This window comes from Eleutherodactylus coqui, chromosome 1, assembly GCF_035609145.1.
Source record: "Eleutherodactylus coqui strain aEleCoq1 chromosome 1, aEleCoq1.hap1, whole genome shotgun sequence".
NCBI lineage: Eukaryota > Metazoa > Chordata > Amphibia > Anura > Eleutherodactylidae > Eleutherodactylus > Eleutherodactylus coqui.
In genome coordinates, this window is record NC_089837.1 from 292,147,068 (window position 1) to 292,171,417 (window position 24,350).

The following is a 24,350-nucleotide window of genomic DNA, read 5'->3' on the forward strand; positions in this document are numbered from 1 at the left end:
GAAGAATGATTTGTCTTCTATATGTTCTCAATGGGGCCGCCGGCCCCATTGAGCGCATATAGAGAAGAGAACAGGAATCGCAGATCGCAGATAGGTGCGATCTGCGATTTTTTTGTTCTATAATTTATCGGACGAGCGCATAAAAAGCGCTCATGTGTCCGATACCATTGCAAAGCAATGGTTTTATAAAATCGCCGGACGCATGCGCATGCGCAAATCGCGGCTAAAAACGCCCGTCTGACTAAGGCCTAAAATAGTACTTTTTTGAAATGCTCTGTTTTTGCTATTTACTATATATCTTTGTATAATATTGTCTCTTAGATTTTTTATTTCTGCATATGTAGGTATAACGTTGGATAATTCTGTACTAATTTGATACCTCTTTGTTATCACAGGTAATCCCAGAAAGATGGGAGGGGCAAGAAAGATGCCACTTATTCAGTTCTAACAGGATGAAAGGTTACCATGGGGAAGGCAGCCAATCACAGCCTCCATGTCATTGCATCCCAGAAACAAGAGAGAGAGCAGTGGATTTCCCTCATCACGGCCCAGACTTTCGCAAGTCCTATCCTCGCAGCGCCTCTGAGTCTTGTTCCCTTGATCTGCACTATTGCCCTTCTAGGAGTGCTGGCGTGACACCAGATTGCTCTGGTGGTCCTGTGAGCATGCCTGAGCCACGGTCCTCCAGTGGTGGTACTTACCCCAGAATGCACCACAACCCTCAGCAGTTTGACTGTGATGAATGTATGGCTGCCATTGCTCACACCTCAAGCAAGATAAATCGTTTGCCACCCACTTTGTTGGATCAGTTTGAGAAGCAGCTACCCCTGCACCATGATGGCTTCCATACTTTGCAGTACCAACGAACCAGCACCACAGAGCAGCGCAGTGAGAGTCCAAGTCGCATTCGTCACCTTGTGCACTCAGTCCAAAAATTGTTTGCCAAATCACACTCCCTGGAGACACCTTCTAAGAGAGAATACAATGGCACCAGGTATGAAGGACGTGGAGGAGAAGGCTACCAGCACTCCCAGCCTCGACATAGTAAAAGAAGTAAAAGTAAAGATCGTAAACCTGAACCTAAGCACCGATCAAAGATGGCAGGGTGGTGGAGCTCTGATGACAACCTTGACAGCGACAGCAGTTTCCTGGTGTCAGCTCGTCATGCCATGGAGCATGGAGCTCCCTTTGGAGTGGACACTCCTGAAAGTGCCTTCAGAGACTTAACATTGAAAAGTCTAAAAGGTGGAGGTGGAGAGGGCAAATGTCTGGCCTGTGCAGGAATGTCGATGTCCCTTGATGGGCAGACACTTAAAAGGAGCACATGGCACACAATGACCGTCAGTCAGGCACGAGAAGCCTATCCCAGCTCAGGCAGCCATCACCCAGACAAGATGATTATGCTTCAGGAGGCTAAAGGAAAAGAGCGAGGCTACCACTACTTACAGGTAGACATAAATAGAAATTTTATGTTTATTTTTAACATCACACGTAATCTCTGCTTTGGTAGTTTAATTGCAACCCAAAAGTAGTCATGGAAATCTGATGTCACGTTGAGGTTCATGGCCACACAATTGCAGAAGTTATCTTCCTTCCAATAGCTTCTCGATCAGCAGTTACTGGAAAGCATTCATTACTTCCATGCTGATTGTCTAAATTCCATATGGTTGTACGTCTTCCATACACATGTGATGTACAATTACATAAACACACATATATTCAAATTACCACAATGATAGCATGTTCATGCAAGCATCTAGTGTTGTCTATGGGCAATCCCACCCTTCCTCATTCAACATTTGTTCCTTGCTAATAAGTTTTTTTTTTAAACTCAACATAAGGAACACTAATGAGTTTCTGGGGAGGTTTGCTTAAAATATTCAATATATTCTATGATCCATTTAATGTTCAGAACCAGATATGAGTGCAGTATACATTGTTGAAGCATCATTTTGGCTGAGACAGTCCTGTTGGTATTTAAGAAAATATTTCCATGATCACAGATGTCCTCACTGCACTGCCAAGCAAATCATTTTCTTTAGCTCTGACCTTAACCATACACAGTATTATGGAAGGACAAATAGCATGAGCCACTCAGCAATTGCAGATATTGCTGGCACCATTTTAGGTTATTTCTATTAGTGACTGTAAAAATATTATTACCTGATTACTTAGAAAATCAAACTAGCTCCCGAATTAATGTCATTGGTTAAAGTAAAATATTCAGGTGTTTGGTGAGACCATTTAATACAAAGCCTCATTATGCCAAATAATACTTCCTATATTTAAAGACCACTCTGACATTGTGTTATCCGCCATCTATGTGTCTAGATGACACAATGCTTGCTGATTAAGGAAGATAATTAGCAACTGACAGTAATGTCACAAAATGGTGCTCTGGAGATGACAGCAGATGCCGCGTAATAAAATAATACCTACTGCATCTATATAATCTGCACTGCTGAAAACCAATTATTTATCTGTTGGGATTAAAAGGGCTTTCCAGCTTTATAAAAAATGTGTATATTTGTCATTTTAGCCAATACACAATGTGACACAGTTTTTTTTAAATAGGAAAATCCCTTTAATGATATAGTAGTGTACTTGTAACGCTGCATTTTTTGCATCAAAATGTTGTATTAAGACAATTAAAAATATCCTTGATTTCACTTAAAAAGTCGTGAATAAATATAAATGTTTGTGTAATCATCTTCTGTCAAAATCCCATCCAGCCATCTGTATTACGGATGTACACAAAGGCTGGCTGACAATCAATATTGCTACTATTATAACTTCTAAATGGGTTGTTACACAACTTTTCTAAAGTGCTAAACAACATGTCTTCATAGATATTCACTGATAAATTAGCTGTGGCTGCATCGCTTCAGTGATGAATGACATCACTGAATGGCTGTGATTGGTTCATCGAGTGCCGGTCGCGATTGGCCGGCACTCGATCCAATCACAGCGCTAACTTGTTGAAGTCGTGGAAATTCAAAGCCCCGTTTACGAGAGAGAATCCTGTGACAGCGGGGGGGATTACACAGCAGCCTGCTGCTAGCGCTGGGGAGCCTATTGTGCAGGACACAGATGCCGGCTGCAAGGTGAGTATATGGCCCCCCACCCCTTCCAAAAATAAGACACTGTGCCTCTTTTGGGGCAAAATTTAATATAAAACAGTGTCTTATTTTTGGGGAAACACGGTATTGGGACAGAACTGTAATCTCTGACTATAGTTTAGCAACAGTGCCTAAACTGAAGTAGCTCGGGATCCCCCCATCCTGTCTCCTGATTAGTTCAAACTGCAGAGGAGGCAGACAGGGGGCGTGTCCCAGACTACTTCAGATTAGTCACTAAACCTAATCTATTACAGATTACAGCTCTATCCTAATAGAGTTGAGCTAAAAAGCAGTTGAGCAAGATCTGTGGAAAACTAAATAGTAGGTCATTTCTTTTATCTCTTGGTATAAGTATTATCAAGAAAGACGTCAACCATACGGTACCTGTCGCAAATTTGTGTAAGCGTAGTGAAAAAATTGGCTTCTTTGGCTATCAGCATCAGTGAGCCAGTCCATGCTCATCAGTACCATGGAGAGTGACCTCATAAGGTACAGTAGCAAGCAACATACAGTAATTCTAAATGAAAGGGACTAGCTCTGAGAATTTGCATGATTCTGAAATTATTCTTAATAATATATTATTTGCAGTTTGGTTTCTGACCTCTCTTGTCACATTTGCTACCTTGGAAAGATTCACAGCTCTCTGTTCATTTAAATGCGAGTTGCAAAGCACTGTGTCTCTGTGTTTAATGCTAAGCAAGGAGCAGATTAATCTTTTCTCAGCTATAATGCAATCAATGTATATGAAATATGCAAATATAAATATGAATTATGCCATGGTCTGTTAGCTGTGCAAAGTGGAATGCAGAATACAGAGAGTCATTGCTGAGCCTTTTAAACAGATTTCAAGCAATTAGATGTTAGCAGAGAGTGAATCATAAGCACACAACAGCAACCCTGGTTCAGGGTGAGATTTACTAATTGATGAAAGGTTGAAAGCCCCAGTGTTTTGTTTAAAGGTTATAGTCATGTACAGACGATGTTGCCTTGCGTGGGTTTTCATACACTTTCTAACATCTCACCCACCATTGCTGCCTGTTTGTGCTTAGTCGTGACTACAGTCTCAGCTCTCCGAAATGCATAAGGCTTGGATGGGGAATCAGAAATAGCAGCGGCTGCATGTGCATGGCTTAGTACGGCATGAATAATAAATCTGTAAGCTTCTACGGTGATGTCCATATAGTCGACGCTTTGTATGTTTTTGTATTTGAAGATGATATGCTGATTGTCACAGTAAGGTGCTTCATTACCATAATTTTCTGAAGCTCTTAATATTAACTCAATTAATGTAATCAAATCTTCGTCTTTATCTTTTCCATAGCTGTTAATTGTCATTTGACCAATGCATTCCAACGGTATAAAGTGTTTGATGTTTTATATTAAATTGTAATCACTCTTAATTTTCTGCTCTCATTTTTTTTATTCAAACTGATTTAAAAGAAAAAAATAAGCTTTAAAGGTGTTGTACGAGATTTAAAGTTATTCCCTATCCACACCATAGGGAATACCTATATGATCGGTGGAGGTCTGACTGGTGGGACCCCCATTGATCCAGAGAGCGAGGTTCTTAATGGTTACACATAAATGTAGTGGAGGTTGCGCTGTGGACAGGGAATAACTTTAGGCTGGGTTCCTGCAGGACGGAAATCCCACAGGAATCTTGTGGTATGTCCACAGTGGGACCGCACAGAAAATCCAGATTCCACAGCAGAAAGGCTGCTTCACAATCCGCGCCATTTGGCAGGGTCTGAAGCGGCTTTTCCACCTGTATTCCACTGCAGAAATCTCTCTCCATAGAGAGAAAAGAGCCCGCAGCAGAAACGGTGATGCAACTGACATGTCGCGGACTTGAATTCCACGCCGCATGTCAGTTTCTGCGTGGCTTGTCTAGAGTGGATTTTTGGCAGTATGTGAATGAGATTTTTCACATCTCATACACTTTGCTACATAGTCTCGGGTTTAAAAATGTTGGCGGAATTTCCGTGCGGAAAGTCCGCACTTAAATTCTGCTGTAATTCTGCCCATGTGAGCTCCCAGCCTTAGTGTGAAATTGTTTTTCCCTACAATTTTTATTCAGTGTATTGTTTATATATTTATATATATATATATATATATATCTATATATGTATATATATATATATATATATATATATATATATATATATATATATATATATATATATATATATATGAAGAGATTGATGGGCCGCGGGTTAAAATGGCTTCTATTGATTTCAACAGAAGCCGTCCGTGTGGAATCTGCTGCGATTTTTCCTCCACTCACAGAAATCGCAATTTGTAGGAAAAAGCGATTTGGCATAGCATGTTCTGAACGGCATTTGCTGCGGATCCTTGGTGCGGATGCTGACCATGGATTCCGCAATGCAAATCCGTTTGTGTGCAGCCTAATATAATGTGGTCAGCTTGTTATCTAAGACACAATTATAGACACATATAATATAACTAAACTATCAGAACATAAACAGTTGTACCGCCCACACATTTCCTGTAGCTGAAATTAAAATTTGCATAACGCTAAGGCTTCGGTCAGACGAGCGATTTATTAACGCATGAATAGCAGCGCTAAACATCGTATGTAGAAAAATTGCAGGGCCTAATGTTTTTGAACTCACATGTCCTATCTTTTGCAGGTGCAATTATTTAGCATCTCCAAAAAATGGACATGTGACTGCTTTTATTGAAAAGTATTCGTTCTAAAAGACCCGATTTTTAAGCGTGCCTATTCATGCACTGAAAAATCGCTTGTCTGACCGTGGCCTAAGGAAGAATTTTAGACCTTTCTTTCCTGCTAATGTATTTCAGTGCATCAATATTTCTGGGATGCTTTTCATGCACAACCTTCTTTAGGTCATACCACATAATCTCATTAGGTTTAAAGGGTTCTGTTATTAACAGAAGAAAAAATTCAATACTTACCTATTACTCCCCAGGCAGTCTCCTTACCAGATCTTCTCCTGGCTCCTTCAGTCCTTGGGGTCACGTCACTTCCAGACGGTTGGATCCTTTTCTTTCTGTGACTAAGTGTACATTGCCGACATTCTGCTTCCTTCAAGTCAGTGTAGGTTACATCACTAGTAACGTAGCGTTTTCTGCCTAGCAGGGAATGCTGAATCCTCGGCAGCCTGCTTTAGCGCAACTGAAACTGAACTATATGAAACACTAGCGGCGAGACCCTGCACCTGCTTGCTAAGGCAGGCTGTCGGGAATTCGTCATTCCCTGCTAGATAGTGAACGCTACATCACTCATAGCGTTCACTGCCCTGCAGGAAGTGAACTGCAGCTAATGGACGCTCCAAAACAGAAAGAAGAGGATCCGGCCAGTTGGAAGTGACGTGACCTGGGGAACTGGAGGAACCAAGAGAAGATAGTCGAGAAGAAGATGCAGTAAGAATACTGAGGGGGGAGAAATAGGTAGGTATTGATTTTTTTTTCTAATGACAAAACCTCTTTCATATCAGGTTTCTGATTTAGCAATTCCAAAACACAAATCTTTTACAAGTATTTTTTAGATAATTTAATTGTGTGCTTTATGTCATTGTCTTGATGCATCATCCAAGCTCTCTTCAGCTTATGATTATGGATTTCTACATTTACATTCTTCTGTAAAATGTTGTCATACACCTTAGCATTTATTGTTCTCTTAGTGCTCACTAGGTTTCACTTAAAGCAGAAAAGCAGACCCAAGCCATGTTTGGATGAGGTTTTGGTGTTGGTGTGCAGTGTTCTTTTTTTCCAATGATAGCATTGTGCATTTGTGCTACAAAGTCTTACTTTTGACTCCTCTGTCCATGGAACAATTTCCCAGAAGTATTATGGAACATCCAGGTGGTCTCTAGCAAACTTGAGGTAAGCTACAATATATTTTTTAGACAGCAGTGGCTTCCTTCATGGTGTCCTTCCATGAGCAAAATCCTTGTTCAGCATTTTTCTACTAGTGGATACATGAACGGAGGTATTTGCCTTTCTAGAGTCTCATGTAGGGCTTCTATAGTTACCTCTGGGTTCTTTCACATCTCTTCCTCGATTGCCCATTATGCTCTTCTAGTAACCTTAACAGAACTCCCACTCCTAGAGAGAGTAGCAACAGTCTTGAATTTTCTCCATGTGTAGATAATTTGTCTAACTATAGATTAATGTACATCCAATTTTTTAGCTATTTTTGAAGGCATTTTCTGCTTCATGTGTTTTTATAACCTGTCTCCTGACATTTGTGAATGTTGTTTGCATCAAGACATGGTTCACAGTAACCAATCTTACAGATTTGTTATTAAGTGGGCTTTGTGTGCCTTTATTTAATGGGCAAAGCACCTGTGAAACCACACTTCCAATTTCATCTTCTTAACTGAAATAAATCTTTAACAGAGAGATTTACTTACATTTATTTTCTCCCTGCATTGTGGATGTTTACTCAACATGTACAATAAAAGACATGAGCTGTACAACTGTTTTGTGCTTTTAGTTTAGTTACATAGTTTTTGTCTGTAACCGTGACTTAGATTACAATTAGACCGCATTTTATTAGCAATTACTGCAAAGATCCAATAGGCTCCAAAGTGTTCACTTACTTTTTTTGGTAAAATATTTATATATATATATATATATATATATATATATATATATATATATATATATATATATATAGTGGATAAGAGTCTGCACACAAACTGAAATCTTTTTGGGTGGAAAAAAAAAACCAACAAAATAATGTGATTGCACAAATATGCACTCCCTAAAACTAATACTTCGTCGATATATCCTTTGACTTTATGACAGCATTAAATCTTTTTGGGTAGATGTCTATCAGCATGACACATCTTGACTTTGCAATCTTTGCCCGCTCTTCCTTGCAAAGGTGCCCAAAATCTGTCAGATTGTCAGGGCATCTCGTGTGTAGCACCCTCTTAAGGTCACCCCACAGATCTTCAATGGAATTCAGGTCTAGGCTCTGGCTGGGACATTCTTTTGTTACTTTGGAGGTATCCTTTGGGTTGTGTTGTGCTGAAAGATGAAATTCCTCTTCATTTTCAGCTTTTTAGCTGAGGCTTGAAGGTTCTATGTCAAAATGGACTGATATTTGGAACAGTTCATAATTACCCTCGCCTTGACTAAAGCCCCAGTTCCATCAGCAGAAAATAGCCCCAGAGCATAATGCTGCCCCACCATCTTCACTGTGGGTATGGTGTTCTTTTGGTGATGCGCAGTGCTGGCTTTGTGCCAAACATACCTTTTAGAATTTTGGCCAAAAAGTTCAACCTTGGTCTCATTAGACCAAAACAGGTTCTTCCACATACTATTGGCAGACTTGATGAAGGTTTTTAATAAAACATAGCCAGGCTTGGATGGTTTTCCTTGTTAGAAAAGGTTTCCACCTTGCCCCCCTACCCCACAGTCCAGACATATGAAGAATACGGTAGATGGTTGTCACATGCACTACACAAACAGTACTTGCCAGAAATTCCTGCAGCATCTTTAATGTTGCTGTCGGCCTCTTAGCAGCCTTATGGACTAATTTTCTTCTAGTCTTTTCATCACTTTTTGATGGGCATCCAGTACTTGGTAATGTCACTGTTGTGACAAATGTAATCCACTTCTTGATGAGTGTCTTCACTATGTTCCATAGTATATGTAATGTCTTGGAAATGTTTTGGTCCCCTTCTCCTGACTGATAGCTTTCAGATTCCTTTGATGTGCTGTAAGCTCTCTATGGACCATGACAACTAGGAAAATGTCAGGAAAATCCTACTAGAACCGTTGAACTTTATATGGCATAAATCTGAATTACTTCAAATAATGGCAGCAGAGTACTGGCTACTATTTATCATGAATTTAAATATGATTGACTAAATCTGAACACAGCTACATCCCCGAATATAAGAGGGTGTTCACACTTATGCAATCACATTATTTCAGTTTTATTATTTTTATTTTTCCATCCTAAAAGATTTCAGTTTCTTTTTAATAGAATTGTACAGAATGGGTCAAATTGAAGGTGGAAATAAATCGGAAATAATTCATCTTTGTTGGATTTTTTAACATGATAAAACATGGTGTTTTATTAATTATAAGACTATTTAGTGTTAACCAAATGAAGGTTCATGTGGCTTCATTACATAGACCTCATTCATATGTATTGCTATGACCTGATCCTTATTTAAAACTAGTTCATTATAACAAAGCTCATTCATTAAAGAGGTGAAATATACCAACCCTTGAGCAAGCAGTCATTAAACAAAAGAATGCTATATATCAAATCCACTTCCATCAAAATAATAAAAGCTAAATGCACTCAGGAATGTTAATTCTTTTTGTCTGCATATTATTTCATTAGATATAGTACAAGAACACAGAGCTACCATGGAGCCTGTGCTGTGTTGGAGTCCTGCACTGGATTACTTCCCCTGATTCCCATCTAGTCATAGTGTCTCTTTGCAACAACCACTAGAGAAGATCAATGCAAATATATTTTTAAATAAGGAAGATGAAACAATACCTCTGCAGCGCCACCTAGTGGAAGGTAGCATTGCTGCAAATCAATGTTAGACTCTTTATACAAGCCTTGTAACAATGACTGGGAATTTTTACACCTCATGCTGAAGTGTTATTCGGGTACAAAACACCAATTCATTGGGTAGATAATGAATGCTAAATCCCTATAAAAAGCTAAAACAAGTTATCCTGGTCCCCTGGAACTCCATACCACATGACTGTAGCTAGGAGGAGTTTGAATGGAATAGCATTTGAGCATTCGCATACTGCTTCATTCAAACTTTATGGAAGTGAGGGAAGGATCTGAGCAGTTAGACCCCACTGTATGACCTATCCAGTGAATAGGTTATAAATGTTTGTGTCTGGAATACCCCTTTATGCTTTTTAATTGCTCTATAAATCCATTTGCTGTGAACTACATCTAGGAAATCCACATCTATTACTATGGGAAGAGAAACAGTTCTGTGTGTGAAAAACTAGGTCTGACTTCTATAAAGACACATTATGATTTTTTGTTCGATATTGATTTTAATTTACAAAGTACATGTGGTGGTGGGGCCCAGTCTTTGTTTTGATAATGGGCCCTTTGATTTTTATGTATCTTCTTATACAGATAAGTTCTTATTCTTAATTTTTGGAATATTTCTCTTGTATATGCTACTCCTCTGTGCAATTTGCAAGCAAAAAAAAAAAACTTTACGTTTTTCATAGAGCACCCAAGGGTAAAAAATAACTGGAAATACTCTTCGGGTTATCTTCTTAGTTAAACAAACATATTTACTTTTACTTAAAAGTGTGCATATTTGATGTCTGCAGTTTGTGAAATAAATGCAGAAACTCATCGATGGTTAGAAAATAAGCATGATACCCACTGTGTTCAAGTAATGCAGATATTGCAGTGTTATTCAACTTACCATATTTACTCAGCTTTAACTTTGTATAAAAATGTTTCGTTTTGCAGCACATAATAAAACGCATTACAATAGTATAGCCTCCTGTAGATCGCCGGGTCAGATCCCGCTGCGAGAATTCTCACGGCAGGATGCAAGCCATGCCCCTGCAGTGACCACAGTGGCTCACTTCCTCCCGGCGTCTCCTCCGCTCTGCTATGTGCTGGTTGCTGCCCAGCCGACACATACGCAGAGCGGGCACATCAGGGGTGACATTTCTGTGCGGGCCTCTGCGAGGTTTGCACAGAAATAGAACATGCCGCGATTTGTTTACCATGGCAGCGGGCACAAGTGGAAATTCTGCGGGAGGCCTATAGGAAATAAAAGCAAACAAGTTGTTTATAGGGAGCAGTTTCAGTATTTATTTAAAAAAGGCCATCAAACGATTATGTGATTATATGAGTGATTGCCCACTAACAAACTGTGATTGTTCTCAGTAAGAGAAACCAATAATCTTGTAGATATGATACATTTTAATGGCTAACAAAAACACATGATGTTATAGCGAGCTTTCAAACCTCTCAGGATCCTTCATCAGGCATAATTGAACAAATCTAAAGATGTATTTATAGTAAAACATATACACATGATCATATGGGAGGGGACAACCATGGTGAACTTAATTTGCACTTAGATAAATACCAGAGACAGGTTAAAAGGGCCCCAGATATGTTGTGAGTAATAGCACTTAGATAAATACCAGAGAGGGATGAGCATAACAGTAAATAATTAGTCCAGTGACAAGGAATGTGAAAGTTTATAGTCTCTAAATTTATGTTAAGGGGTTACCAGGCCAGCGTGTTACCTCAGGTCTGGGTTTCTCATATCTCATAATCTCCACTGATGTAAAGCCTTTTTTTTTGTTTTGCCCATTAATATGCCCCCTATTCTTCAAAAATGCTTACAGAAGATTTCAGGTGATCCAAGTTTCCTGGTCTAGTAAGCTACTCCAAATAACATTAGCTTGCTATATAACTTTGCACATTTTGCTTGATTGAAATCTAAGATTAACCCTTGAAAGCTGTAATTGTCAGTAACTGTGCTAAGACTCAGTACTGACAGGTGAACACTTCACATAACTTTAACGGTGATCAAAAGCACACATTCAGGGTTTTTCTCTACTAATCAGGTAGATGTGCTGTACATGTGTCTACACATATCTCTACTACACTCTACTATACGCTAGTATACATGATTGATGTGACAGCTAATAAAATTGTGTTGAAGTTACTGCTCGGGTGTTAAACTGCTGTCTGTCATAGCTCTTTGACATTTGGAAGAAAAATTGTAACCGACTGCTTGTGTTAAATGCTTTTCTGGTGAGAAGACAAATATTCCGCTAATGACTTAGTAGTAGTCCTGCAATGCTATGCTTCTACTTCATGCCACAAATATGATGCCGTATTTCCTGTTTATTGATTTGTAATAAATGTATAAATAGGTTCAGTCTTCTCACTGCAATAAAGAATGCTCAAGTGTTGCTTGGCAAAGGACCTCAACGTGGTTGTTACCACATATGTGTTGGCTAAACAGTGAAGTTTTGATTGCATTCCATGCCATCTGCTCACTATTGTTGATTGGGGCACCAAGCCCATATCCATCTCCTACTAAATTGTCTGTAACATTAAACCTGTTATAAAGACAGTGGCTAATAATTTATATATTGCATAGCTTTGTTTATACAGACCGTCACATGACCTGAAATGCAATTTCATTTTGATCTTTGTTAAACTATTTTAAATAGGAAACCATACAATTTTCTAAATTACATCTATTTAAAATTAGTTATGTATATTTCTGTTCAGTGCAGTTGACCCTTAGCTACACAGTAGAATAGTATATCCCATAGATTAGTCCTGTAATCAGGATTAGTATTACAGTTATTACAACTACTGCTCTGTCTGTATATTTACTTGTATAAGGCCTCAGTCACACAAGCGTTTTGACGCTGCAATGTAGCCGCGATAAAGCGTCAGCCGAAAATCACGACCATGTGAAGCATTAGATTCCAGTGCATTCATTCATATGGGCAATTTTTGGGCAGGAGAAAAAAAATTGCACCGTGAAATTGTGAAATTGGCGACCGTCTTCGGTTGCTGATTTTTTGCGCTGTGTCAAAAGATAGGTCTTGACCTATCTTTTGATATAAAAAGGCTAGAAGCTCCCATAGCCTCCTATGGGAGCTGAAAAAAAAGGGAGGGAGTTTACCTGCGTCTGGCAGCTAGCTCTATTTAAGCATTAGAATCAATTCCGAGGATTGAATATAACATTTGATCATATTTATTTCATAACAGATTGTATTCGCACGTGCATTTCCGGCAGCAGCATAACATTTCCCATTGTTGGAAGGCATGCCTATTTTTGGCACACCTGAGTGCCATGTTGGCTCAGAGAAATATAATCGAATATAATCACATTTCACTTTGGAGCTATGATTGGGACCAGATTAGGCCAATTACTGGCTCCAGTACTGGTTGTGTCTAGGTTACCTTAACATATTTTTTTAGTAAGAACTAGGTTGTACTAGTGTGTAGTACAACTGAATTGGAGTTAAATGCAATCTCTTCTATATAAAGTAGTCCAGGTGAGTCAGGTGACCACATTTGTGTTTAGTAGCTTTGTTAGGTCCTGTGGATTGAGCTACAGCTCACAGTCATCTGCTTGTCACCTAAATGCTATGACAGTCAAATATTGTTAGAATTGCATAAGGGTTCCTTTTTTTTAGCTTTCCCCAAGCGTGAGTTCCTTTTTTTGAGTGGAAAGTGCCTGGTAGAGTTATTTATTTTGGGGCATGAATATGATTGCCCCTTTGGACCTTCAGAGAAAATGCAACTGGTTGGGTATGAGTGTGAAGCTCAAATTATATGCATTTGTACCATTTCAGTGTGCTAGCTTGTCTTTAAGCTGTATTATTATGCATTTCTCTGTCAAAAACTATGGTTGGACAAAGCAAAAAGAGGGGCTTAGATCTTAGAAATGTACTGCATTTACTGATTTAAAAAATATACCATGTGATGTTAGTAAGTTGTGTATTCACTGTGTTCACTTTTAGGATATAATTAGATAACTATATTTGCCTTGTATTGATCTATAGCAGAAGACAAATTAGGGCTTGTTTCATAGAAACAACAAACTTGCAATTGACTGTCACATTCACTGATAAACAAAGATTTTGCAACTGGGAGCAGGGGCGTAACTATAGAGGATGCAGGGGATGTGGTTGCACCCGGGCCCAGGAGCCTTAGGGGGCCCATAAGGCCTCTCTTCGCCATATAGGGAGCCCAGTACTATTAATAAAGCATTATAGTTGGGGGCCCTGTTACAGGTTTTCCATTGGGGCCCAGAAGCTTCAAGTTACGCCTCTGACTGGGAGTAACACATTATTTACATGAAATCGAGTGCGCTGAATCCGAATCTGAAGTCAAAATTCACCTAGGACATCTAGATCTTATATTATAGGCCAACTACAGTTTGGCGACAGCTTGGTAGATTGGCCCATGTACTGATGCATGGCAACATTATAATTGCTGCACCATTACCTGCATCATGCCTTCCAGCGCCGCATGTGTAACACCTCCTGGCAGCAGTGGGTTCCTGCAGCATTTGGGCACTTCTGAGCATATCAGTAAGCTGATGTCAGCAGTTGCTAGGCCTATATAATGTGAGATGGGCCAAGTGCAAGCTTCTAGTTGACAATACTGTTTTCTTATATAGCTAGTATGTTTGTTTTAGCCTAAAGATGAGCAGGTGGAGTTGTTAACCATCCAGACAATTTTTGCTACATTTGTGTTAAATACACCACATGTGTTCAGCGCAAAAACCTGACAAAGGCCTCATTCAAATTGGCAATGCATTTTTACGCCCGGCCGCATTGAGGACGAAAATCACGACAATGAAGATTAGCTGTAGTGGAATGCCAAGAATAATTAGCATTTTCTCATACATTCACACGGCCATATCACAGGAAAAATATGCAGCGGCGCAGAATTCCGTCAGTTGGCAGAAATCCTCATAATGAGTTCTAATGCTAAAACAGAGCCAGCGGTCTTCTTTTCTGAGCACCGGATGCAGGGAAACCCCCTCCCTCTTTTCAGCTCCCATAGCAATCTATGTAAGCTTCCAGCATTTTTCGTCAAAAGATAGGTCAAGACTGCATCTTGTGCTTCTGAAAGTGACAGTTCTGATAGGGATCATAGGGATGATGTTGCTGCTGATGCATGTTATGAAGCAGAATCTGAACAGGGTAAGCTCCACCTGCTGAGCCAATCTGATTGTATGATCTAGTGAGAGACCGGTCTTTATCATAGGAGAGGAATGGATTATTAACCTCCAGATTACAGTAATGGAATTTACTACAAAAATGTACAACTTCACACTTTTCTGATTGTCATGCAAAATTAGCATCATATTACAAGGTGGAAAAGGACATTTGTTTCTGTACTGAGGGGAATGGCCTTATGCTGGAGCTAGAGCGCAACTATGTACCTGAGCAGTGGAGATTACTTGTAGACTCTGGAAAAGCAAGCCTGAAAGTTGTATACAATGGCATACAATGGTAATGAAAAGCTTTTGTTTCCCATTGCTCATACTGTGGGAATGAAAGAGACAAAGCTGAAATATTTGCAGTGACCTGAATGTTGTGGCACTCCTGTTGGGTCTACAGTTGGGGTACACAAAACACATGTGCTTTCTGTGCCTATGGAACAGTCGTGATGGCAGCAGTCATTACAAAGTGACGCAGGGGCCATCCAATGTTGAGCATACTGTTGGCAGTACAATGTGTTCCATGTATCAGTGGTTGATCCAATGAAAGTGTACCTTCCCGTACTTCACTTTAAACTGGACCTAATGAAAAACTTTGTCTTGGCTATGGATCATAATGGAAATAGTCTGCAATATCTGAAGGACAAGTTTGGAAAAACCAAAATGGAAGCAGGAATTTTTGTTGGTCCTGAAATCTGTGAATGAATGCGTGATTACACATTCAGATCCAAATTGGGCACACTTGAACTCGCCGCTTGGGATGCATTTGTGCTAGTTGTACCAAACTTGATTGCCAACCATTGGGCTGACAACCCTGCTGAACTTGTAAGAAACATGTTAGCAGGGTATTAGCAACTCGGCTGCCGAATGTTGCTCAAAATTCATTTCTTACATTCTCATCTGGAATCTTTGGGCAATGGGAGTGATGAACATGGGGAAAGATTCCACAAGGATATTACCAACAAGGAATAAAGATATCAAGGCCAGTTCAACCCCAACATGATGGGCGACTACTGCTGGTTTCTGCAGCGGTCAACAACAGATACTCACAAGCGCAATAGCAAGTGCCTAAAGCACTTTTGAACAGTGTATGTACATTGTGTAAAGAATCAGGTGAACATCATATTTACACATTTGGTAATGTGAACAAGTTTTTGTAAACTCACAGGTTTTAAGTATAATATAGTTATGTACAATGGCTTGTATAACAAACTTAAAATCAGTTTCTCACATCTGTATGAATAGCCAATCATACAGTATGTAACTTCAGAACGTGATGTCCTAGGCAAAATCTGACTACAGATTTGAACTCTACACACTCGATTTAGTATAGGATACATGAAATACCCCAAGTAGCAGACAATTTTTTTTTCTGTGATCCATTGTAATCAGATACAATGGTGCCAACATTGAAATTCAATGGCAAGTGATGGAAATTGGGAACTTCTTGAACTCAGGACTTTCACTGAAAAACCGGAAAAAAGGAATTACCTAATCAAACAAACAAAACTTTCCACAACATCCTTGCTTGGACTTTGCACAGTCTGCTCTGTGCCTTTTCAGAAGATGAATCAGTAAAGTACAGTACTTTACACTGCCGTTTCCTGTATTCACTTGGCAGAAACAGAAGCCATTAGATGTATTTAATCAGTTCATCTTCAAAATAGCAGCTAAATAGTAATGAACACTTAGTCCCATGTGGTTACTGCCAGGTGAAGGCTTATAGGAGGGAAATTGAATTAAGGTGGAAATGAGAAGATACTTAATGTAGATACTAAGCCCTATTGATGTCTTCATTATGAATAATGTGTTTTTCTTATACATACTTTGAGTAGTGTGCCCAGTTTCATGCAATGTCAAACAATATGCAAGCAATATGGGTTGGCGCCTCAGGTAATGTTCTGTACATTGGAACACTGTGTTCTCCATCACGGTGGCATCTATACAAACTTTCTATAATCATTTAATACGTAAAATTAACGGAGCATCACACAATACCATGTAGATATCAATTTCTATAGAACAAACGTTGTTCTTAACTAAAGAAAGGTAAAATTAGGAACCATAGCCCACAGCCAGTTTATCTAGGTCTGCTATCAGTACAGAGAGAGCAACGCCAACTTTTCCAAAGTTTAGAACTTATTGGAGACATCGCTGGTGATGCCGTAACCTGATTTTTCATTTTTCTGGGTAGATACATTAACTTGTAATTCATCTGAGCCTTTCCTTTAGTAACTCGTATGACATATATATTTGCTCGGAAATTACTCTTACTGTATAATCCCATTATGGTAAAATGCAGTAAAACAACATTTGTTAAGCAGTGACAATATGATCGCAAAACAAACCATCTGAATGTCAGGATGAGTAAATTATCATGCATTATGCAGTACCGATCTATTGTTGAAACAAAGGTGTGAAGAACCTTTACACCAGTAGTATCTTTGTGTCCTCATATTCAGTTTACCTGGTTGCGGTTTTACTAGCTCTCACATAACAGAGAAACAATGGGTAGAATATTGAAGCAATGATGCTGTCATTAGGGTGCATACAATGGCATTGCCTTAATGCAGTGGTGGCGAACCTATGGCACGCGTGCCAGAGGCGGCAAGCAGAGCCCTCGCTACTGGCACTCGTCGCTAACAGCCGCTCACCACTTTAGTGAATACCGGCAGGGGCCGCGGCTCCCCTGCCGGTATTCACTCACTGCGCTGCTAGCGACGCTGATCCCGGTCACACTGTGACGTCAGTGTGCAGCTGGGATCCTCCTCCCCCCTCCCCTGACGTCTTCTACTTGGTTCCGCAAAAGCAAGGGAGGCGAGGAGGCGTCCGGCAGCACATACTGACATCACAATGTGTGCGGGGATCATCGCAGAGCAGGGGAGCTTCCACGCGGAGGAGGGGGTAAATATGTGGTTCTTGGGGGGATGCAGGGCCACTGTGAGATGTCATTATTACACTGGGGCTGCTTTGCGGTGTCACTATTATTACCATGGGTCGCTGTGGGGTGTCACTATTAGTACTGGGGGCTGCTGTGGGGTGTCACTATTATACTGTGGGCCGCTGTGGGGTGTCACTCTTAGTACTGGAGGCTGCTGTTGGGTATCACTACTAGTACCAGGGGCCGCTGTGGGGTGTCACTCTTAGTACTGGGGGCCGTTGTGGGGTGTCACTATTAGTACCGGTGGCCGCTGTGGTGTGTTCCTATTAGTACCGGGGGCCACTGTGGGGTGTCACTATTATACTGAGGGCTGCTGTGGGATGTCACTATGATACCGGGGGCTGCTTTGGGATATCACTATGATACTGGGGGCTGCTGTGGGATGTCACTATTACTCTGGGGATCACTGTGGGGTGTCACTATTATACTTGGGGCCTGCTGTGGGTTGTCACTATTACACTAGTGGCCTGCTGTGGGGTGTCAATATTATACTGGGGGCCTTACCATTACTACTGGGAGCTGCTGTGGGGGGGGGGTCACTTTTACTGCTGGGGGTCACTATTATCGCTGGGGCCACTGGGAGGGGGGTCACTATTATCACTAGGGCCGCTCACTATTATCACCAGGGCCGCTGAGGGGCTCACTATTACCGCTAGGGTATGTTTACATATGGCAGAAATGGGCAGGGCCACTTCAAAATAGACAGCGTGTAGATTTTGACTGCTTTTGGGATGCGGAAATTTCCACTAAAGACATTCTGCAGTATTTCCGCATCCAAAAAACTGTCAAAATCTACACACTGTCTATTTTGAAGTGGCCCTGTCCTTTTATAGAATGACGGGGTAAAATCATATGTCGTGATAAGCCCCGCCCCCTGACATGTTGGCACTTTGCAATAAATAAGTGGGTTTTGGGTTGCAGTTTGGGCACTCGGTCTCTAAAAGGTTCGCCATCACTGCCTTAATGGTTACGCTAAAGTATTATTCATGTACTCTGCTTGAGTAAAATTATTACACCCCACCCCCCTGCCCCTCTCTCACACTAACACAACTTGCACTCTTGGTTTTAAGGGTTTCTTCATCTTGGGGAAATTTCCTTCTAGAGTATTTAAAAATGGTTGGCTGCTTCATAGCACCAATGCTAACAACACTGCTGGGGTATATTTTATTAGTAATGCTACAGGAGTGCCTTTGATGTCTCTGGAAATTCACATTTTAAGTAACAACATTTAAAAAGAAGCATTCTGAAAAAGGTCACTTAGAGGGTTACAACACATTATTTAAAGTGTAAGTAAACTTTTTTTAAAAACTAATGGCATGTCATTCGTTTTGCTTGATGGGGGTTTGAAACCCACACCGAACACTAATATGAACGTGCGAGGCACCGTGCCTTTCAGGTGTTTCATCACTCCTCAGAGCATCGAATAAGTTTAATAGAAAGTCTATGAAGGCTATACACTGCTTGCAATGACAGCCAAACAAGCACAGCACTCTGATGAGCGCTTTTGCCCTTTCATTTTAGCGATCGTCGGGGGTTTTAGCACGTGGACCCCAACAATCAAAACTGCTTAAATATAACCATGACATGTCAGAAGGTTTTTTAAAAAAAATTAGTTACACTTTAAACAGTTATGGTATCAAGATTGTCAAAGGGGGCTTCACCCCAAAGCAAAAAATAATTATCATATGATAGTAAATAGGTAGTTAATCTGTCATTTTGTTATGAATTGAATATGATGGCTGAATGACAGCTGCGGTGATTAACTGTTTCTGAGACATTAGTTCAGCAGTTACAACAAAAATGATTGTATATTGTTTTTATCACTGTTGCTAAAATGATTGCCACAGCCAAACACAAACATGCAAATACCTTTGTACATAAGATACATGTAATTGCCAAACTTTGGCTATTGTTCTGTTCTGTGTATGATATAGAGAGCAGTAAACTACACATACACTAGGATCTGAGCAGAGAGAGAGCACTGAGGATTTGTGATCCTCCAATTTTTCCAAAGTTTAGAACTTATATTCAAATTCAGGTTGCAGGGACTAAGGTATCTTTGAAATAATTCACTTTTTCTATTAAAAGAGGTGTACAGTTGTAAACTAAGGGTGGTCTATCCTTATGATAGGCTATCAATAGTAGATGGAAAAGGGTCCACCACCCTGGACACCCACTGATCAGATGTTCGCCCGACTGGTGTATTTGAGCGCTCAGCTGACTTGTGTAGAAAGCAGACAGCTCCATTCCGGCTCCAGTGGCCTGGCTGGGTACTACACACAAAATTCCTATTCACATTAGTGGGAACTTTGACTGTAATAACAAGGCTGAGAATGAGGATGTCTACTTCCTGCAGAAATTAGGTCAGTGCACAAGTATACTGGCCTAGCAAATAGCTGATCGGTGGGGATCTTGTGGATAGGGCATTAGAGATTATAACTGGTCAAACCCATGAACCCATGTATGAGAAGCCTATGGTTTTAAATGGGTTCTTTCATGTGAGTGGTTTTGTAGCCTGAGATATTGCTGGTATACAAAATCGTGGCATGCTTTATACAGCCGCAATTTTTTGTAGCCCATGCTACAAAATGGACCCTATGGACCCTTCCTTACTGTTTTGGTGCGGTGTGATGCAACTTTTACAGTAGGAAATCCTACTGTAAAAGTCCTAAAATAAGCCCTAGCTGCATAGAAAAAAAAAAAAAAGATCACCCAGGAGGCGCTGTCAGCTCCGGCGCGCATTTCCTGCTCAGCTCTGGTAGTTGTCTTCAGTCTTCTGCCGGCCCTCCTGGATTGGTGGTTCAAATTCTCCACCTCCAGGAAGTGCTGGCTGTGATTTGTGCTGGCTCAGCCAATCAGAGCCAGCGCTCAATGGACCTATCACAGCCATTCAATGCAATATCCAATGGCTGTGATTGGTTTATCGAGCACAGGCTCTGATAGGCTGAGCCCTGGCACTCGACAACCACTCACAGCCAGCGGTTCCTGAGGGTGGGGAATTTGAACCTCCAATCCAGGAAGGGCTGGCAGAAGGCTAAAGACAAGTGCCGGAGATGAAGAGGAGACCAGCAACGGAGATGACAGCGCCTCTTAGGTGTTGTATTATATATTTTTTTTTTGTGCAGCTAGGACTTATTTTCAGGGTAAGGCTTATATTTCAGCCCCCTCCGAAATCCCCACAAAACAGCTCTACAAAGTCGCACGACTTTGTAGTGTCATCTGCGACTTTGTAGCGACAAAAAATATTGATATAGCCGCGAGAAAACTCAGCGATATCGCACAGAACACAGGTGCGATATTGCTGCGATTTTCTTGAGATGATATCGCGTCGCCCAGCCTTATAGTAACCTATTAAATTGATAACAAATATATTTTGACTAGTTTTGAAAATTAGTATAATTGCTGGAATTGACTGATTTCTAATTTATTGTCTACATATGATTTCAAAAACCCATTTTCAGAAGCTAATTCCTTTGTTTCAATTTCACTACCAAGTGCATTTCTAATATCTTATGACATTAATGTATAGGCATGACTTTAGGATATAAGAGCTAGAGCCAAAGTATTAACTTGCAAATTATAGTAGATAGACTATTGGTGCGCAGCAGTTGCTTGAAATCTGGAAAGTTTTAGTTTCTGTGTTTGTGTAGTGCAGCAGGAAGCTGCAGCTGTGAGAAGGAAGAAAAGATCACAGCCTGTTACTGTCATCGCTCCCCTTGTACAGCATCCCACTGATCTTAAGCATATAATATATGAACTTTTGTTCATGTTATTACCCCCCTTGACAATAAGAGAAGGTATGTGTTCTGACTATCACAGGGCTTTTTTCGAATAAAGTGATGAGTAGACGAGCAGTCACCATTTGTTAAATCCGTCACTCCAATGTTTACCAGTATCTGGATCTCAGAGATTAAGGGGTCTCTTGTTTTTTTTCTTTACTGCTTCCAGCAGCTGAAGACAGCATCATAGAGTTTTATAGCACTGCTTATACGCCTCTATGTGGGCCGTCTTCAGCTGCCTTAGGAAGCCAAAACCCAGAGGGTGAGCGCTGCAGCCCCCTCATTCCAGTGATCAGTGACAGTCTCAGCAGCAGGATCTCCACCAAACAATACTTTTGACATGTCTCTATGATATGTCAAAAATTAGCTGAAAATGTAGTTACTCTTTAATTAGGTAGAACAAGACGGTTTCTTCAGTTTTGATGATTTTGTGATGATCTGTACATCTTGACATAAAGATAAGAAGCATATCTGTGTGTCTGAATTCTGCATATCCAAATTTTAGTTTTTAGGAGTTGTTCTGCATCTCAGAATCTGTTTTTAGTCACAGAGATGATTTTTATATGCATTTTTACAATATGTTACACTTTGGTGCAAAATTGCATGAAGGAGCCTGTGAAAATAAAGTATGAGGCAACAACTATACAATGTACCAGTGCCTATGTTTTAGAAAATATGTGGGCATGGGGGTTAGGGCTTATTTACACGAGCGTATATAGGTCGGGTTGTCATGGCCGGACGATATACGCTCCCATCTAAGCAGCTCTCCCCTTCCCTCCCACTCAATGGCTCTCTGCCTGTCTCCTCCAGTCTGGAATTTGCAATGGGAGAGGGTGGAGTTAAGCTCCACTCTGTCCCACCCACTCCCACTGCTGGCTATGGATAAGGGGCAGGGAGGGGCTGGGAGCTTAGCTCTTCCCCCGTCCCACCTACTCCCATTGCAAACCACTCGGAGGGGAGTAGAGAGGCAGAGAGCCAGTGAATGGGAGGGAAGGGGGAACTGCTTAGATGGAAGCGTATATTGTCTGGGCATGAAAACTCGACCGATATATGCTCGTATAAATAAGCCCTTCAACTGTGACTATTTTTTGTTTTATAACTCAGGTTCTTGTTGTGTGCAATTTTTTGACTAATCATTAAAGTTTAACTAAACTTTCAAAACACCTCTAATATGTCATAGTGACATGTCGGAAGTTTGGATTGGTGGGGTATGTGTGCTGAGACCCCCATGATCACTAAAACAAAAAGGCAGAAACGCTCATCTGAGAGCTGTACCAGATCACCTCTTTTCGGCTCTCCTTGGAGCAGTGCATGGGCTGACTAGAAAGTCCATATACCACTTACCAATTGCACCAAAGGAGTACATTACTTGGCTGAGCTCTTCCGTGCACCTTCCTTTTAGCAATCAGAAGGTGCTTCATCATCTGCAGCTCTGCCGTACAAAATGACATGTCACCAAAATGCTGATAGAAAAATTGTAAATACAGAAATTTGTCCACACGGAAAATTAATTGCCAGCATGGACAAAATAACAGATTATATGAGGTCTAATAGCAACCATAACTCCAGTTTATTAAACAATTATTGCACATATGATTAAATGCAATTTTTTACTGCAAATGAGCTAATCTCCCTAAATCGGTATTCCGGGCACAGACTAACATCTTAAAATCTAATGCACATGGTCACAATAAGCCATTTTGTAAGAAGTACACTGTACTTGATGTAGCTACTTTTTTCATTTTCTATCTGTGTCCCATGACCCTCTGCCTGAAAAATATCTCCACTTCTTCTGACATCTTGTTCGGATTTCCTACTTCCTCCCCTGTCCAAAGCCTCCAACATCCTGTGAGCAGTGCATGATGGGAGGGCAGGAGTGAAAGCCCTGCGTTGTATTGCTCATGTGCAGTCCAGAGTGCCGGAAGCTCCTGTCTGTCTGCTTCAGCAGGTTTCTCTGGCACTCTCAGTGAGAGGGAGGTTGGTGCCTGTAAGTTGTAGGACCTGTGAGTTGTGGGCGGAGCTACAGTGTTGGCTGTAAACAAGTTCTATGCATGCTGGGAGTTGTAGGCAACAATCTGTTGTTGTGTTTACTGTGGTAGTGATGCATGTAAACTCAACGATAAATTAGCGGATGCAGGAGATGAATAAGAGACTCTAGAGCAGCAGATAAAAAGTAGAGATTACCTCCTAGATTCCAGCATTTTCATTTTGCACCCAGAAACCCCCTTTAAGTACTTAAGTTTATCTTATCTTCCACCTGCTGATAGTCCAGTACAGAAGTGGCAACCATGTGATACAGTAGCTAGTATTTCCCCCTTTTTATCTTAATGCGACCTGCATGTGTATTAGCCAGTGGTAATTTGTGGCAAGCCAGGGCCCTCTGCAATCCCTCACAGAAACCACATTCTGGGATAACTGCAGTAGAATAGGGAAGTTATTAAGTGCATCGTGAAATCCCTCACAACAGTTTGTAGTTTTTGGTGACTGTTCCAGGGTTGTATCATGATTAGAGATGAATGAGCATACTCGTTAAGGCGATTTACTTGAGAGAGCATCGCCTTTTTCGAGTACCTGCTGTCTCGTCCCTGAAGATTCGGGGTGCTGCGGGGGGCGGGGGCCGGCACGGGGCGGCGGAGGGGAGCGGGGTGGAGAGTGAGAGAGATCTCTCTCTCCCTCCCGATCCCCTCCGCAACCCCCACGCTCCCCTCCGCAACCCCCCTGAATCTTCAGGGACGAGCCAGCAGGTACTCGAAAAAGGCGATGCTCTCTCGAGTAAATCGCCTTAACGAGT

General features: G+C 40.9%; 1 protein-coding gene across 2 annotated transcripts in view; it reads left to right on the forward strand.

Moving 5' to 3' along the window:
- The window catches only part of DLGAP3 (DLG associated protein 3), a 378,675-nt gene that overhangs the window by 200,363 nt on the left and 153,962 nt on the right, over positions 1–24,350 (forward strand). For both annotated transcript variants that reach the window (XM_066573296.1, XM_066573288.1), the window contains exon 3: positions 396–1,448. In XM_066573296.1, coding sequence (XP_066429393.1) covers positions 453–1,448 — 996 coding nt within the window. In that variant the 5' untranslated portion in view covers positions 396–452. The remainder of the gene's footprint in view (positions 1–395; positions 1,449–24,350) is intronic.